Genomic DNA, 14,579 nt, shown 5'->3' with positions numbered 1-14,579 from the left:
ATAACCCAATATATAAAAATGATTTCTGATTTACATGCTCTCTTTTCATGTCTGGAGACAAACAGTAAAAGGGTCTGTGGTAAGGGCTATGCCTTTGATTTCCATTATGTCTAAGTTACTGTCTTCCTTGGGGTTGGAGTGAACACTTGCATCTTTAAATTTTTTCAGGAGTAGGGAGAAATGAGCTATTTGTTTTCATTTATTGACTGTGAATGCATGGTACTTTTAAAACATTTTTAAAAAGGTTTGATTCCTTTTTTATGGGCTTATACACTCACTGAGCACTTTATTAGGAACACTATGGTCCTAATAAAGTGCCCGACGTGGTCTTCTGCTGTTGTAGCCCATCCGCCTCAAGGTTTGACATGTTGTGCATTCTGCTCACTACAGTTGTACAGAGTGGTTATCTGAGTTACCATAGCCTTTCTGTCAGCTCGAACCAGTCTGGCCTTTCTCCATTGACCTTTCTCATCAATAAGGTGTTTCTCTCTGCAGAACTGCTGCTCACTGGATGTTTTTTGTTTTTGGCACCATTTTGTGTAAACTCTAGAGACTGTTGAGTGTGAAAATCCCAAGAGATCAGCAGTTACAGAAATACTCAAACCAGCCCGTCTGGCACCAACAATCATGGTGCGGTTGAAATCACTGAGATCACATTTTTTCCCCATTCTGATGGTTGATGTGAACATTAACTGAAGCTCCTGACCTGTATCTGCTTGATTCTATGCATTGCACTGCTGCCACACAATTGGCTGATTAAATAATCACATGAATAAGCAGGTGTACAGGTGTTTCTAATAAAGTGCTCAGTGAGTTTAAAAATGAAATGAAACATTCATTTATTGTGATATCGACCAACTGCACAGGGGAGTTAAGAAGCTTATCACAACAAAATCAAGACATTTCATAGTTCAGCATCAATTTTTAACACTGCTAGTAAGGGAACTGTCAAACTGCAGGTCATGATTCGTCTTTTTGTTTCAGCACAACAAAATGTCATGAATTAATCGGCTAGCAAATGCCAACACATAAAGCTATACATATGCCATTTAGGTTTTGGATATGCATGTTTTAACATCCTGTATCAGTTTTGAAAATATTCATAGTTGTTTAGTTGTTGACACAATTTTATGACAGTACAGAATGAAATAATGAATGCAGTTGTTTAGCTATTCAACTGAATAAGTTTCTGTTTTCAGGGACCTGAAAAGAATTTGAAAACAAATAATCTCAATTTCAAATAGTTTCCTAAACATCTGTAAATTACTGGTAAATATGATGTAGTATAAGACTAACTGCTATCCTCTTTCTCTGTTTTTAAGCTTGGTTTCTAAAAACAACTTTAGAATGTTACTTCTTTTAAAGCAATTACAAACCATAGATGGAAATGTTATGTTAGTAGAACGATTTACTGTTTACTGCATCTGTTATGATGAACTCTGGGTCAGAATAAATAAAATAGCTACTCTAATAAAAAAAAAATAAAAAAAAAGTAAATCATTAAAAACAAACTTGATACAGTAGTTTGAGCATAAACGTCACTGCGAACTTTCAACTTTACCTAGTGTTTGGTTATGTCTCATAAAACTGAAATTGAGAAAAGGCGAGGCAAGAATGCGCACAGATATTTTTGCATGAGTGTTTCTTCAAAAAAAGCCCTCTTGACTGTGTAATTAGTTTGAATGGGGGAAAAGTGTACTTTCCTCACAGTTAATCCCAAGGCACAATACTGGATGCTCATTGCGTTTGTTATTTATAGCTAACAATATTACATACTACAATTCATAAACTGTCACTCAAATGTGCTCATGAAGTCAATGAGTGTGTAATACTGCCAGTATCAAGCAATAGCATTTCTTTTCATTCCAAATGTATTAAAGTTGCACTAGGTTTGCCTCTACATACATTTTTACATGACTTAAATGTCTGTTTTGCCTGCCTCTCTGCTATGTACTCTAATTCCTTTTCATTGCATTATTACATAAATGTATGTATTTCATATGTAACTATGAAAAGTTGAAAGGCTATGATATCAGAAAATAAGAGTTATTGGCCAATTAAGGTTTCTGATCCAGGGTTAAAGTGTGGAGATTTAATAGTGTGTGTTTCTTTTATTGCATGTCATGTAATACATCTGTCAAACCAAGTCACTGTAAATCTGTTACATTTAATGAAAATAAATTACCTAAACTACCATTTTTGGAAAACAAATAAAAAATGTTTTTTTTAAATGTTTAAAAATTTTAATGAGCAACTCATTAAAACAAAAATGAGCTACTGTATGCACTAGTTTGCCTTTTTTTGTCTTAGAATAAATTATATCTCTTAAGTGTAACCAAAGCTAACAAGGCTACTCTTCCTACCACCGATAGACAGGAGTATCAGCAAATGATTTGTCTCATATCTCCACCTTAAAACTCATTTTACTGACAGTAAATCTCCCACTGATTTCCTGAAATGTTTTCACCTGAAACCATTATTTACCCATACCTCTGGTCTCAAAAGCAAAAAAATATCTGAACATACCCTTTAATGGATTGTAACTTTTTCGGGGGATTAGAACTATTAATCACACTAACGATGTCACTTTGACAGCCTGATTTAATATGTTAAAACTTAAATTCAATTAAAATTCACTCCTTTAACTGCTATAATAACTAAGCCATCATTGGAATATTTCCAGTTTAGATAACTGACAGAGCAAACACATATGAACATTTCGAAATCTAAACACCCAAAGTGGTGACTAACCAGTTACATTTTATACATAAGTACAGTACGCCGAGAAATATTCAAATACGAATATTTGAACACAAAGGGTGCAGGAAAGTGGCCAAGCATAACATATTGCTCCAGCTTGTGAATTGCAAATTATATTAACTGAAAAGATTCAGTACATTGTTCACAGAGCTTGACTTTTAGAATACCAGAGGTTACTGTCGGGTGCTAATAAATTGCATGTCAAAAAAGTTTTGTTTCAAATCAAGTCCCATAAATTACTAGAGCAAAGATAGAAAGACAAATTGGAAGAGTAGAGAAAGCCAATAATATGGATGGTGGAAAAACTAATCCATTAAGACCTGAGGGACTGACAGAGTCTCATAAGGGACCTGGAAGCTCTATCTATTGAAATGGAAATTAGGAGAGATACAAAATTGTCATGTCATCTTAACTGAGAGCCGCAGATGGTATTTCATGTCTCTCTTTTTCAGTTGTGTGTGTGGTTTAACCTAAATTATGTCCTTTTATTATTTGGACGTATAGGACTAATTAAATTAAATTACACAGTTATGAAAACTTGATCAATGAAAAAAGAAAAGGAAATAAATAAAGACACAATAAAAGACATTTAGCAACTCTACAAATATAAAATTAAAATCTTAAAGGGATAGTTCATCCAAAAATGACAATTCTATCATTTACTTACCCTAATGCCATCTAAGATGTGTATGACTTTCTTCTGCTGAACACAAATTAAGATTTTTGGAAGAACATCTCAGTTCTTCAGGTCCATATGCATACAAAACAAGTGAATGGTGATCAGGCATTTGAAGCTCCAAAAAGGAGATGAAGTCAGCATAAAAGTAATCCATCAGACTCCAATGGTTTAATCAATGTCTTCTGAAGTTTTGGGTGAGAACAGACCAACATATAAATTTTTTTCACTGTACATCTTGACATTGCAGTCTCTAGGCAAGATCATGATTTCAAACTCGGTTACACTTCCTAGTGCTTGTCGCATGCGCAAAGCACTAGATGGCGCTATAGGAAGTGTAATTGAGCTTGAAATCAAGATCCCCGAGGAGACTGCTGTCAAGATGCACAGTGAAAAAGGAGTTACATTTTGGTCTGTTCTCAACCAAAACCAACTGGATCACTTCAGAAGGCATTGATTAAACCACGGGAGTCTGGTGGATCATGTTTATGCTGACTTTATCTGCTTTTTGGAGCTTCAAAGGCCTGATCATTCTTATACAACATGCATAAGACAATATAATGATGTAATGATAATGTTAGAACTAGTAGGGATAACATCACAGCTACAATTTGGTTAAGCAGAATACAGTATGTAAAATGCAGTATCAAAACTTAAGAACTTTAAACTAGGCCAAACATATTTAGCAATATAAAAGATACAGTATTGTGTGCCTGTATAAGTCCTCAAAGCCCTCTAACACAATCAATAGCATTGTTTGTTTTGCAATATTTGATTACTTTTCTTCCCTTTATATAGTTATGATTTGTATTATCCTTTGTACTTAAGTGCTAATAATAAAATCAGTGCCACACAAATCCGGCATACTCTTTTAAAGCAATACTACAGTTACCAGATATTGAGGTGGCTGCATTAGCATAGAAACTTTGACTGCAAAATGTGGGAAAGGTTGGATTTAATCAATACCCTACATATGGGACCCTCCAAATAGAATTATTAGTCATCGTGCACCAGGTCACAGGGTGCTTGACTATGTGACCTTAACCAAAATATCTGCATCAGACATGCTACAATAAAGATATAATTACAATCATGGATCTGCATCATAGACCCAACAGACACAATGAATCTGTCTGTAAACAGTATCTATCTAGACTAGAGTAAGCAGAAAAGGGGAAATGTAATTGTGAATAGTAGTATAATTGTTAACATCAGAGCTTGAACAAAAATTATTATTATTTTTGGTGATATGTGCATTTGGGTACCTTTGACCATTTATTATACATTATATTACTTATTAACCTATTACATTATATTTTCATTCTCCCTATCATGTAAAGTTCCTCTTTAAGTTCCTCTTTTCTAAATCAGTTTTAAAAATCGTTATAGGCCTGTACATCGCAGGTCTGTACACTACATGACAGAGAATGCGTGTATGAATTTGTACATATAGGGAAGAAATGTAAACATGAATGCAAAATAACTTACAAACAAACAAACAACAACAACAACAAAAACATAATAAATGAGGAACTAGGTTTAATCCTCAACCTTAAACAAGAGGAGGGAAAGGGGTGATTAACCAAACCCCTACTGGACAACAGGAGACAAATGGGTTTTGCTAAATTAAATGTAATTAAGGAGCATTCGAAGGATGCCTGTAGCTCATTTAATATGTAGGAAGTGGCAAAGTGAGACATCCTGGAGCTTGCTGGGGTGAATCACCAGAGAAGGGTGAGGACAGCTGCACCCAGCCAGGCTAGAGGCTTCTGAAGTGGGCACGGAAAATGCTCGTGCTGTGCAAGTCTGTCACAACTGAGAAAGATTAAGGATGGTGCTGGATCTAATCTCGGTTACGAACTATTCCCTGCTGACTATAGACTGCTCCAGGTCTACAGGCTACTGCTGTTTGCTCCACCAACAAAGACCATTTACTACACTACATCTCAGAAAAACACTATACAATATGGTAAATGTTGGCATAGGCATGTATTAGATTTAAAGAACAGAAAGGATTCTCCAGATTCATAAATCTATTCGTACTGATTTTCTAATATTTCTGTAAGATTTAAGATGCTATAAACTTCTTCGGTATCTTTATATTCAAGGCACATTCCTTTTCCAGCGTGCAATAAGTTTAGACACAGGCTAAATATTTCGCTTAATACCAACAAATAAATTAAAGTTGGCACCATTGTACGGCATAGATAATATGACTGCATGCTGGCATTTAGTCCACACTAACTGTAACTTAATAAGCATCAGCTTGTGAAACCACAGCTGGTTTTATAAGCATTCCCAGTGGGAATTGGAAATAAATTCCCAAAGTAAAAGTTCAGATAAATTTGTCTTTTACTACGTTTCTGCACATAACCAAGAAATGTTTATTTAAAAAAAAAAAAAAAAAAAAAGATTCCTACTTTAAAATTTGACTTACCAGCAAAGGCCCAGATCAACATTAAAACAGTACATTTCCTGTTTCTTTTCAATAAAAATGTAAATCTCTTTGAAATCATCTGAATGAACTGATAACAAAATCAGCTTAGGTTTTTTCTCAGCTTGACAGTGCCACTTGTATGAAGATTTGATGAGAATTAGTGATCTACTCCATCATTTTTGGTTGCTTTGACCCAGAAACACATTTAGAGTTTAATGCACTGAAGAAAAATAGTCTCTATCAACATTTAATTGATTATATCTCAGCAATAGTTTAGAGCAGAAATGTAATTGACACTTTCCTTTTTACTTTCAAAGTAACTAAAAAATGATTAAGCAGGCCACATTTGTAAGTGGATTTTACATCAACAATTGTTTGTCCAGCATTCTCTTTTGAGTAAAATAGCTTGTGCTGCCCTCTTCTGGTGATTTCTAAAACTGGATTTACAGGAGATTGAACAAAGACATAATCCATATATTTTTCATCTCCAGAAAGGCAACAGTCAATAAGAAACAGCAACAAAATTCTCCTTAGCCTAAATGATTCTCAAGTCTTCTACTACACAGACATGGTAATGTCACTCTGACTAGATTGCGTTTAACGTTAATGCACCATCCAATTTTAAAGGAAGAAATAAGAACATAATTCTAAAGTATACGAGAGGAGCTGTATTTTGCATCTGATAAGAGGAAATCATCATATGAACTGCAATTTAATTTTAAAATGTGTTTTACATTTACATTTTTACAAATGTTTGTCATGTGTGGTACTCTTCAAATAATATGTGAGCTGAACATCAAAAGATATTTTAACTATTATATACAACATTTATTAGTAATCTAATATGAGTAAGTCCAACTGATTAACTGTTAATTTCACCTCCAAATGAGGCTTCTTCACAAAGCACATGGTAATACTGGTCCTCAAGAGTCATTAGGAAGTCCAAAGAGCTTGACGGTTCCTGCCTCTCGGTTACTGTCATATTTCCCCTCTTTGTCATCGCAGGCATATGCCAACAGTGGTCTCTTTGGATGCCATGCTACAGTAAAGGTTGGAGACTCGCACTGAATCTCCCAGAGTTTCTCACCTACAGGAATAACAAGCACAAACAAATGTAAAACGGTTAGTAAAATACACAATCCAAGTAGTTCCTGGTAGACCATTTCCAGAGAACACGATGAATGAACTGACAAAATATGTTTGTAAACCTTGAAAGCACAGTAGAAGTCACTTCAGATAAAACCATCTGCTAAATGCATAAATGTAAACTTTGCTTACCTGTCTCCACTTCTGCAATATCAATAAAATGATCCTCGGACGCCGACGCCAGCATTTTACCATCATGACTAAAACTAAGTGTTCGCACGGGCCAGTCAAGTCTGTGGGATTCATGAAACATGAAAAAAAAAAACATATATATATATATATATATATATTGTAACATAATATGCAATATTTAAAATGTCGACATAATTATTCTAGATTGAATATTATAGTATCCTTCTTTACTGACAACTAAATATTTATTAAATGGAATATGCTTTCTGTAAAAGCAAGTGAAAGTGACAAACACAATATGGGTACATTAGGTGTAATGATCTGGCTTAAAGTCATACAGGTTTGATATAATGGTGGTGTGTGTATTCTCCGTTTCTTACAGTTAATTAATATGAATTCATATGCATAAGCTTTAATATTAACTGACCTTGAGAAGCAGCGGACACACACCAGCTCTTCCACATCCCACAGACTGACCAGGGCATCTGCACTTCCTGTGGCAAAATACTTTCCAGTGGGATCAAACTTAATGCAGATACAGTTGGATGGATGGGCATTTATGGACTGAATGAGTTTGAGATCAGGGTAGCTGAAAAAGATCATCAAAAACATCATGACGTTTGCTTTAAAGGAATATTCCGGGTTCAATACAAGTTAAGCTCAATCGACAGCATTTGTGGCATAATGTTGATTACCACAAAAAATATTTTCAACTCGTCCCTCCTTTTCTTTAAAAAAGTAAAAATCGAAGTTACAGTGAGGCACTTACAATGAAAGTGAACAGGGCCAATTTTTAGATGGTTTAAAGGCGGAAATGTGAAGCTTATAATTTTATAAATTCACTTCCATTAATTCTTCTGTTAAAACTTGTGTGTTATTTGAGCTGTAAAATTGTTTAAATCGTCATTTTAGGGTTTGTTGACCTTACATCGTCATGGCAACGAAGTTGTAAAATTGGTTTTAACTTTACACAGAAAAGGTTAGTAAGCTTAAATCATGTTGGCACACAAATTGTTTATGTCTTGTGGCTATACTTTTAAAAAAATTAGTATTTTAATGTTTACGGATTGGCCCCATTCACTTCCACTGTAAGTGCATTCAGAAAGTATTCAGACCCTTTCATTTTTTTCACATTTTGTTTATGCTAAAATGCTTTAAATTATTTTTATTTTTTCACATCAGTCTACACTCCATACCCCATAATGACAAAGCAAAAAACAGATTTTTGATAACTTTGCACATTTATTAAAAAGAAAAAACTGAAATATCACATTGACATAAGTATTCAGACCCTTTGCTATGACACTTGAAATTTAGCTCAGGTGTATCCCATTTCTCTGGATCATCTTTGAGATGTTTCTACACTTTGATTGGAGTGCACCTGTGGCAAATTCAATTGATTAGGCATGATTTAGAAAGGCACACACCTGTCTATATAAGGTCTCACAGCTGAAAATGCATATCAGATATGCATATCAATGCAGATCTCGGGAAGGCTACAAAACAATTTCAGCTCATTTGAGGGTCCCCAAGAGCACAGTAGCCTCCATAATTCTTAAATGGAAGAAGTTTGGAACAACCAGGACTCTTCCTAGAGCTGGCCAAACTGAGCAATCGGGGAGAAAGGCCTTGGTAAGAGAGGTGACCAAGAACCTGATGGTCACTCTGGTTGTGCTCAAGAGATCATGTGTGGAGATGGGAGAAACTTGAAGAAGGACAACCATCACTCCAACACTCCACCGATCTGGGATTTATGGCAGAGTAGCCAGACGGAGGACTCTCCTCAGTGCATGACACATGAAAGCCTGCTTGGAATTTGCAAAAAAGCACCTAAAGGACTCTCAGACTGTGAGAAACAAGATTCTCTGGTCTGACGAAAGGAAGATTGAACTGTTAGGCCTCAATTCCAAGCATCATGTCTGGAGGAAACCAGGCACCGCTCATCACCTGTGCAATACCATCCCAACAGTGAAGCATGGTGGTGGTAGCATCATGCTGTGGGGTGTTTTTCAGTGGCAGGGACTGGTCAGGGTTGAAGGAAAGCTGAATGCTGCAAAATACAGAGATATCTTTAATGAAAGCCTAGTCCAGAGTGCTCAGGACATCAGACTGGGCAGAAGGTTCACCTTTCAGCAGGACAATGACCCCAAGCACATAGCCAAGACAACACAAGAGTGGCTTAGGGACAACTATGTGAATGTCCTTTAGTGGCCCAGTCAGAGCCCAGACTTGAACCCAATCTAACATCTCTGCAGAGACCTGCAAATGCCTGTCCACCGACGGTCCCCATCTAACCTGACAGAGCTTGAGAGGATCTACAGAGAAGAATGGCAGAAAATCCCCAAATTCAGGTGTGCAAAGCTTGTCACATCATACCCAAAAAGACTTGAGGCTGTAATCACTGCCAAAGGTGCTTCAACTAAGTACTGAGTTAAGGGTCTGAATACTTATGCCAATGTGAGATTTCAGTGTTTTCTTTTTAATAAATTTTGCAAAGTTATCAAAAATCTGGTTTTTGCTTTGTCATTATGGAGTGTAGAGTGGAAAATATTTAAAGCATTTTAGCATCAGGTTGCAACAACAAAATGTGAAAAAATAAAGGGGTCTGAATACTTTCTGAATGCACTGTAAGTGCCAAACTGTAACCCAGATTTTTGCTTGTATTTATTTTTTAAGAAAGGAGGGACAAGTCCAAATAATTTGTGGTAATCAATATTATGCCACAAATGCTGTCAATTGAGCTTAACTTGTATTGAACCAGTAATAATTCTTTAAGTTTAGCAATCATCAAATCAAAAGATAAATTGAGTGACAAAGAATAGCATTCATTTTTAAAACTGTTCTTTTAGTACATCTATTACACTATTCATGAAGTGCAACTTTCTACCCACAACAGCCTATAAAAACTGAAAATAAAAGATACCTCAATATGTTGATGCAGCCATTGCCGTTTGTCAGAAAGAACATGTCATTGTCATTATTCCAGGAGATCTCATTGACCTCAAACTTGAACTGCTCCTCACCACGTGCACGGTGTGTCTTAGCATCAATGAAAGTTACAACATCATCCTTATTCCCTACAGCAATGGTTTGACCATCTGGACTCCAACATATGTTGATATTCTCCCCTAAAAGACAAAAGATTTCACTCGTCAAATAAGATCAGATCATCAACATATTGCAAACTGATCAGATGATATAAGAAAATAATGTAGGTTTATTGTGTACCTTTTGTGCTGACTGTGGCCATGCATTTGGTGGTCCGCACATCCCAGATGCGTATGGTTTTGTCTCCTGATGCAGTGACGAACAGATCAGGGTTGGTGGGATGCCAACACAGCTGATCCACACTGTCTCCGTGCCCTCTGTAGTTGTTTTCCTTCACCTGGTTCACATGCAGTATAGGTTCAAGGGTGTGCAAGGTAATTTCCAATAAAGACAAACACATCCCTTAGAAAAAACTACCAAAGTAACCACAGTTTCAGGCAAAGAATCATAACTACTCCAGAATGAGTGGGTGTGTCCAAACTTTTGACTATTTTGTCTGACCATGGTGAATTTTTGTAAGGGACCAAGTAAACATTATACAATCCAGCGGTTTTTACAGGTATTATGAACTAAGATAATTGCTGTGGAAAAAAAATATAGAATCATAATATAAATAATAATAAACAATCATTATCATATTTATCATTGACAATGTAGTTCAGGTGGCTGATCGAAACCATATATGCTCTTACTAGACGATCCTTTTCCAGGACAAACACACTGGCGGTTTTATCAAATGATCCGGACGCCAGTCTTTTCCCATCGCAGCTCCAGGCTACTGAATGCACTTTAGCGCTATGCGCCGGGAACTCTCTGCTTTTATTGTTATTCCTGAAAATATCCTGCATCTCCTGATAGTACGAGGACGCCATGCTTGCTGTTACTTTGTCGTATATTTATCAGTTCCATTGCCGTTTAAGGTTACTTGCGCCACCTAGTGTGCGGGAGTGAAATTACTTTAGCAGTACCTCTGTACTGATTAGTATCTCTAAAAACATCATCCAACTTTACAACTTTGGTTATGTCATTTATTGAATAATGAAATGCTCTGTATTTCTGTGTTAACGTGTTGTCAAATGTGGGATATTAAAAGTGAATGCCTGCATCATGTGTACTTAAAGGGATAGTTCACCCAAAAATCTACTCACCCTCATGACATCCCAGATGTGTATGACCTTCTTTCTTCTGCTGAACACAAACAAAACATTTGTAGAAAAATATCACAGCTCTGTAGATCCATACAATGCAAGTGACTGGTGGCCAGAACTTTGAAGGTCCAAAAAGCAAATAAAGGCATCATAAAAGAAATCCAAATGACTCCAGTGGAGTCAGAAGTGATATGATAGGTGTGGGTGAGAAACAGATCAATATTTAAGTCCTATTTGACTATAAAATCTCCTCCCTACCCAGTAAGTGGCGATATGCACAAAGAATGTGAATCGCCAAAAACAAAAGAAGAAGAATGTATAAGTGAAAGTGGAGATTTATAGTAAAAAGAACTTAAATATTGATTTGTTTCTTACCCACACCTATCATATCACTTCTGAATATATAGATTTAACCACTGGAGTCATCTGGATTACTTTTATGGTGCCTTTATATGCTTTTTGGACCTTCAAAGTTCTAGCCATCATTCATACTTGCATTGTACGGACCTACAGAGCTGAGGTATTCTTCTAAAAATCTTTGTTTGTGTTCAGCAGAAGAAAGAAATTCATACACATCTAGGATTGCATGAGGGTAAGTAAATGATGACAGAATTTTAATTTTGGTTGAACTATTCCTTTAATACACTGGCCCCAAAATGTATGTGGGTATGTAAGCCAAATGTAACAATGTTTTTAAGAATAAATTACATTAGATTGCAAAATATCAAACCAAATGGCATTTATTTAACAGAAACAAAGCACTGGAACACCTTTCAAGCTTGTTAGGTTGTTTGAAAATGGTGCCTAAATAAGTTAGGTTTTAAATGAAACGTACATAGTCAGTGTGCTGAACGATACCATTGGTTACTCTGCTAGGACACCTGTGTGAACCTGAGAAGAACTGACTTTTTACATCCACTAAAATTACAATTAATAACTGTTAAGACAAGTTAAAAATGTCTGGCATCATTTATTTGCTGATGCCACTTGCTATGCAATGCAATGACATTCATACATTTTTAAGGGTGACTTAGGGTACGTTTACATGACAACGTTTTCAACTAAAAACGGAAATCTTTTTGTGCGTTTTAGCTGTTCGTTTACACGACAACGGCAGTCTGGGGCCTGAAAACGCAAACTTTTGAAAACGGGTTTCAAAGTGCAAGTTTTTGAAAACGATGCCGTCATGCGCACGCGTATTACGTGTTATATAAAGAATGATGGATTGATAGGCATCAATTTGAGATGTATAATTATCAATATGAATACTGGTGTCTGTGCAAATAACAATAATCAACAGTTTATTAATTTGGAGTGTTTTGTATGGAGTGTGAACATTGTACAGTAGGCAGAACCTGCAATTTGAAAATCTTGAAATTAATGTGTAGATTCAGATGGGTTAAATGTATTTGTATTTTAAATGTTATTTATTTACTTTATTTGATGTACCTTTACCCTGCAATTCATTCATTCGCCGCTTATATAGCCTATAGACAGAGATGTGATGCCATTTACCATATTCAGTGATATGTTTAGAATATGAAAACATGAGGCAGTGAAAATGCATGTTAGATCCAGTGTACACAAGACCTCTCTCTCTGTCAGAAGATATCCATATATCAGAGTTCTGTCTGATATCCAAAACCAGTCAACATCAACAGCTTGTTATGTTAACTTACTCTCCTACCAGCCCAAGAGGCAGCAGGGGGAATACAGAAGAGTCAGGAGATGGTAAAAATGAGCGGAGTTTATTTAATAATAGGCATTCAGTCTATAGGCATGCGCGCGAGTACTTCAAAACTACAATGGCGGACTACAGGATTGTGTTTGTGCTTCTCCAGCAAAGTAATTGCAGTAATAAAGCAACCTCATCGTCCGTCCAAACAAAATTGCTCGATGATCTCGCCATCTTTTTGATTAGTAAACAGTAACATTTACAACTGTGTAAATATAACAATAAATATTATACAATAAGATATGCATTTTACAATACAAATATACTGAAGTATATAAAAAAGGAAACAACAACAAAAAAGAAGTGAATAACTGAACAGAAAAAAGCCAGGGATGAAAGAAAACTAAACATAAAAGTGTCATAAGAAATTTAAATAAATATATTGTGATGTTCGCAAATAATCATAGTTTTTAATGCTTTCTTATTGAAAGAGTATCTAATATTGTTAATGTAAATCTTGATTTCATTCAGCAAAACCATAAAGTTGGGTTTTACGCTGATAAATTTACATTTATGGAATCTTCATTGTTTGTATTTATCGCTCTGTGGAAAAATGTTTATGTGCGCACGCGCGTAGTGTTTCTTTACAAAGTGACATCGCCAACTATTGGCCTGGCATGCATAATACAGCGGTTTTAGTCATTTTCGCGGATTCGTGTGAACGGGCATCGTTTTGACAACGTTGTCGTCTGTACGCGAAACTTTTCAAAAATGCAAAGGAAAAACTTTTCCGTTTTTAGTACATCGTTGTCGTGTAAACGGCCCCACTGTCCAAATACATTTTGAGGCTACTGTATATTTATTATTTTGATGTATATGCTTTATACTGCAGAATTATATTATATTATATTATATTATATTATATTATATTATATTATATTATATTTCATTATACTTCTATATTACATCAACGTAGAAAGCATCTACAGATGTTCCCAGAGATCATCATGTTGTGCCCTGTTGGGGGAGCAATTTCATCTCAGGAGAATCCAAGTGCTTGAGCTAGCAAACTGAGGAAGGCCAATTCTCTGACCAGTTCTGTTATCTCACTCTAGCCTCACTAGAATGAAAAACTCATAATTTAGACTCTTTAAGGGACAGCCTTCCGCAAGCACCGTAAGCCTGGACAAGTTCATTTAACTAAAAAATGAATGGACACTCGTTGCCCCAAATAAGTACATTTTTCTGAGGTAAAAAATTGCATTGACTCAACTTAAGTTAGTTGTGTTTATCTTTCTGCTTTGACTCAAGTTATATTGATAAAAAAATATATACATTTTGTAACATAAAAAGTCTTGTTGAGGCAACAGATAACAATTGACAAAACCATTTCATTTAAGTAATGTGGACTTGACAAGAAAGGTGTTCATTCAACTTAAGTATACAAATTTATACATTGATGACAACTTAACATGTTAACTTGACTTGAAAGTTTTTAATTGTGACAACTCATAAAAAATACTTTAATATAATATTAAAAATCTTGTTTATTCTTTT

General features: G+C 35.5%; 1 protein-coding gene across 1 annotated transcript; it reads right to left on the bottom strand.

The window, feature by feature from the left end:
- Nucleotides 1-6,102: 6,102 nt before the first annotated feature.
- Nucleotides 6,103-11,092, bottom strand: LOC127413299 (THO complex subunit 3). Its single transcript, XM_051650307.1, has 6 exons — nucleotides 10,892-11,092; nucleotides 10,380-10,536; nucleotides 10,075-10,279; nucleotides 7,579-7,740; nucleotides 7,152-7,252; nucleotides 6,103-6,960 (listed from the first exon to the last, which is right to left on the bottom strand). The coding sequence occupies exons 1-6, from the start codon at nucleotides 11,069-11,071 to the stop codon at nucleotides 6,797-6,799; spliced, it is 969 nt and encodes a 322-aa protein (XP_051506267.1). The 5' UTR covers nucleotides 11,072-11,092; the 3' UTR covers nucleotides 6,103-6,796.
- Between the last annotated feature and the right edge of the window lie 3,487 nt (nucleotides 11,093-14,579).

Source organism: Myxocyprinus asiaticus, chromosome 22, assembly GCF_019703515.2.
Source record: "Myxocyprinus asiaticus isolate MX2 ecotype Aquarium Trade chromosome 22, UBuf_Myxa_2, whole genome shotgun sequence".
Classification (NCBI taxonomy): Eukaryota; Metazoa; Chordata; class Actinopteri; order Cypriniformes; family Catostomidae; genus Myxocyprinus; species Myxocyprinus asiaticus.
Note: the sequence above shows the minus strand (reverse complement) of the source record. Positions and strands in the feature narration are given on the sequence as shown.

Bases quoted from the DNA above. Each gene is read 5' to 3' on its own strand.
- LOC127413299 (XM_051650307.1), bottom strand. From the start codon at position 11,071: ATGGCGTCCTCGTACTATCAGGAGATGCAGGATATTTTCAGGAATAAC. The intron at 10,537-10,891 runs GTAAGAGCATAT...CATGTGAACCAG, and splicing joins TCCTGGAAAAGGATCGTCTA to GTGAAGGAAAACAACTACAG. The intron at 7,741-10,074 runs GTATCTTTTATT...GATCTTTTTCAG, and splicing joins GGCTGCATCAACATATTGAG to CTACCCTGATCTCAAACTCA.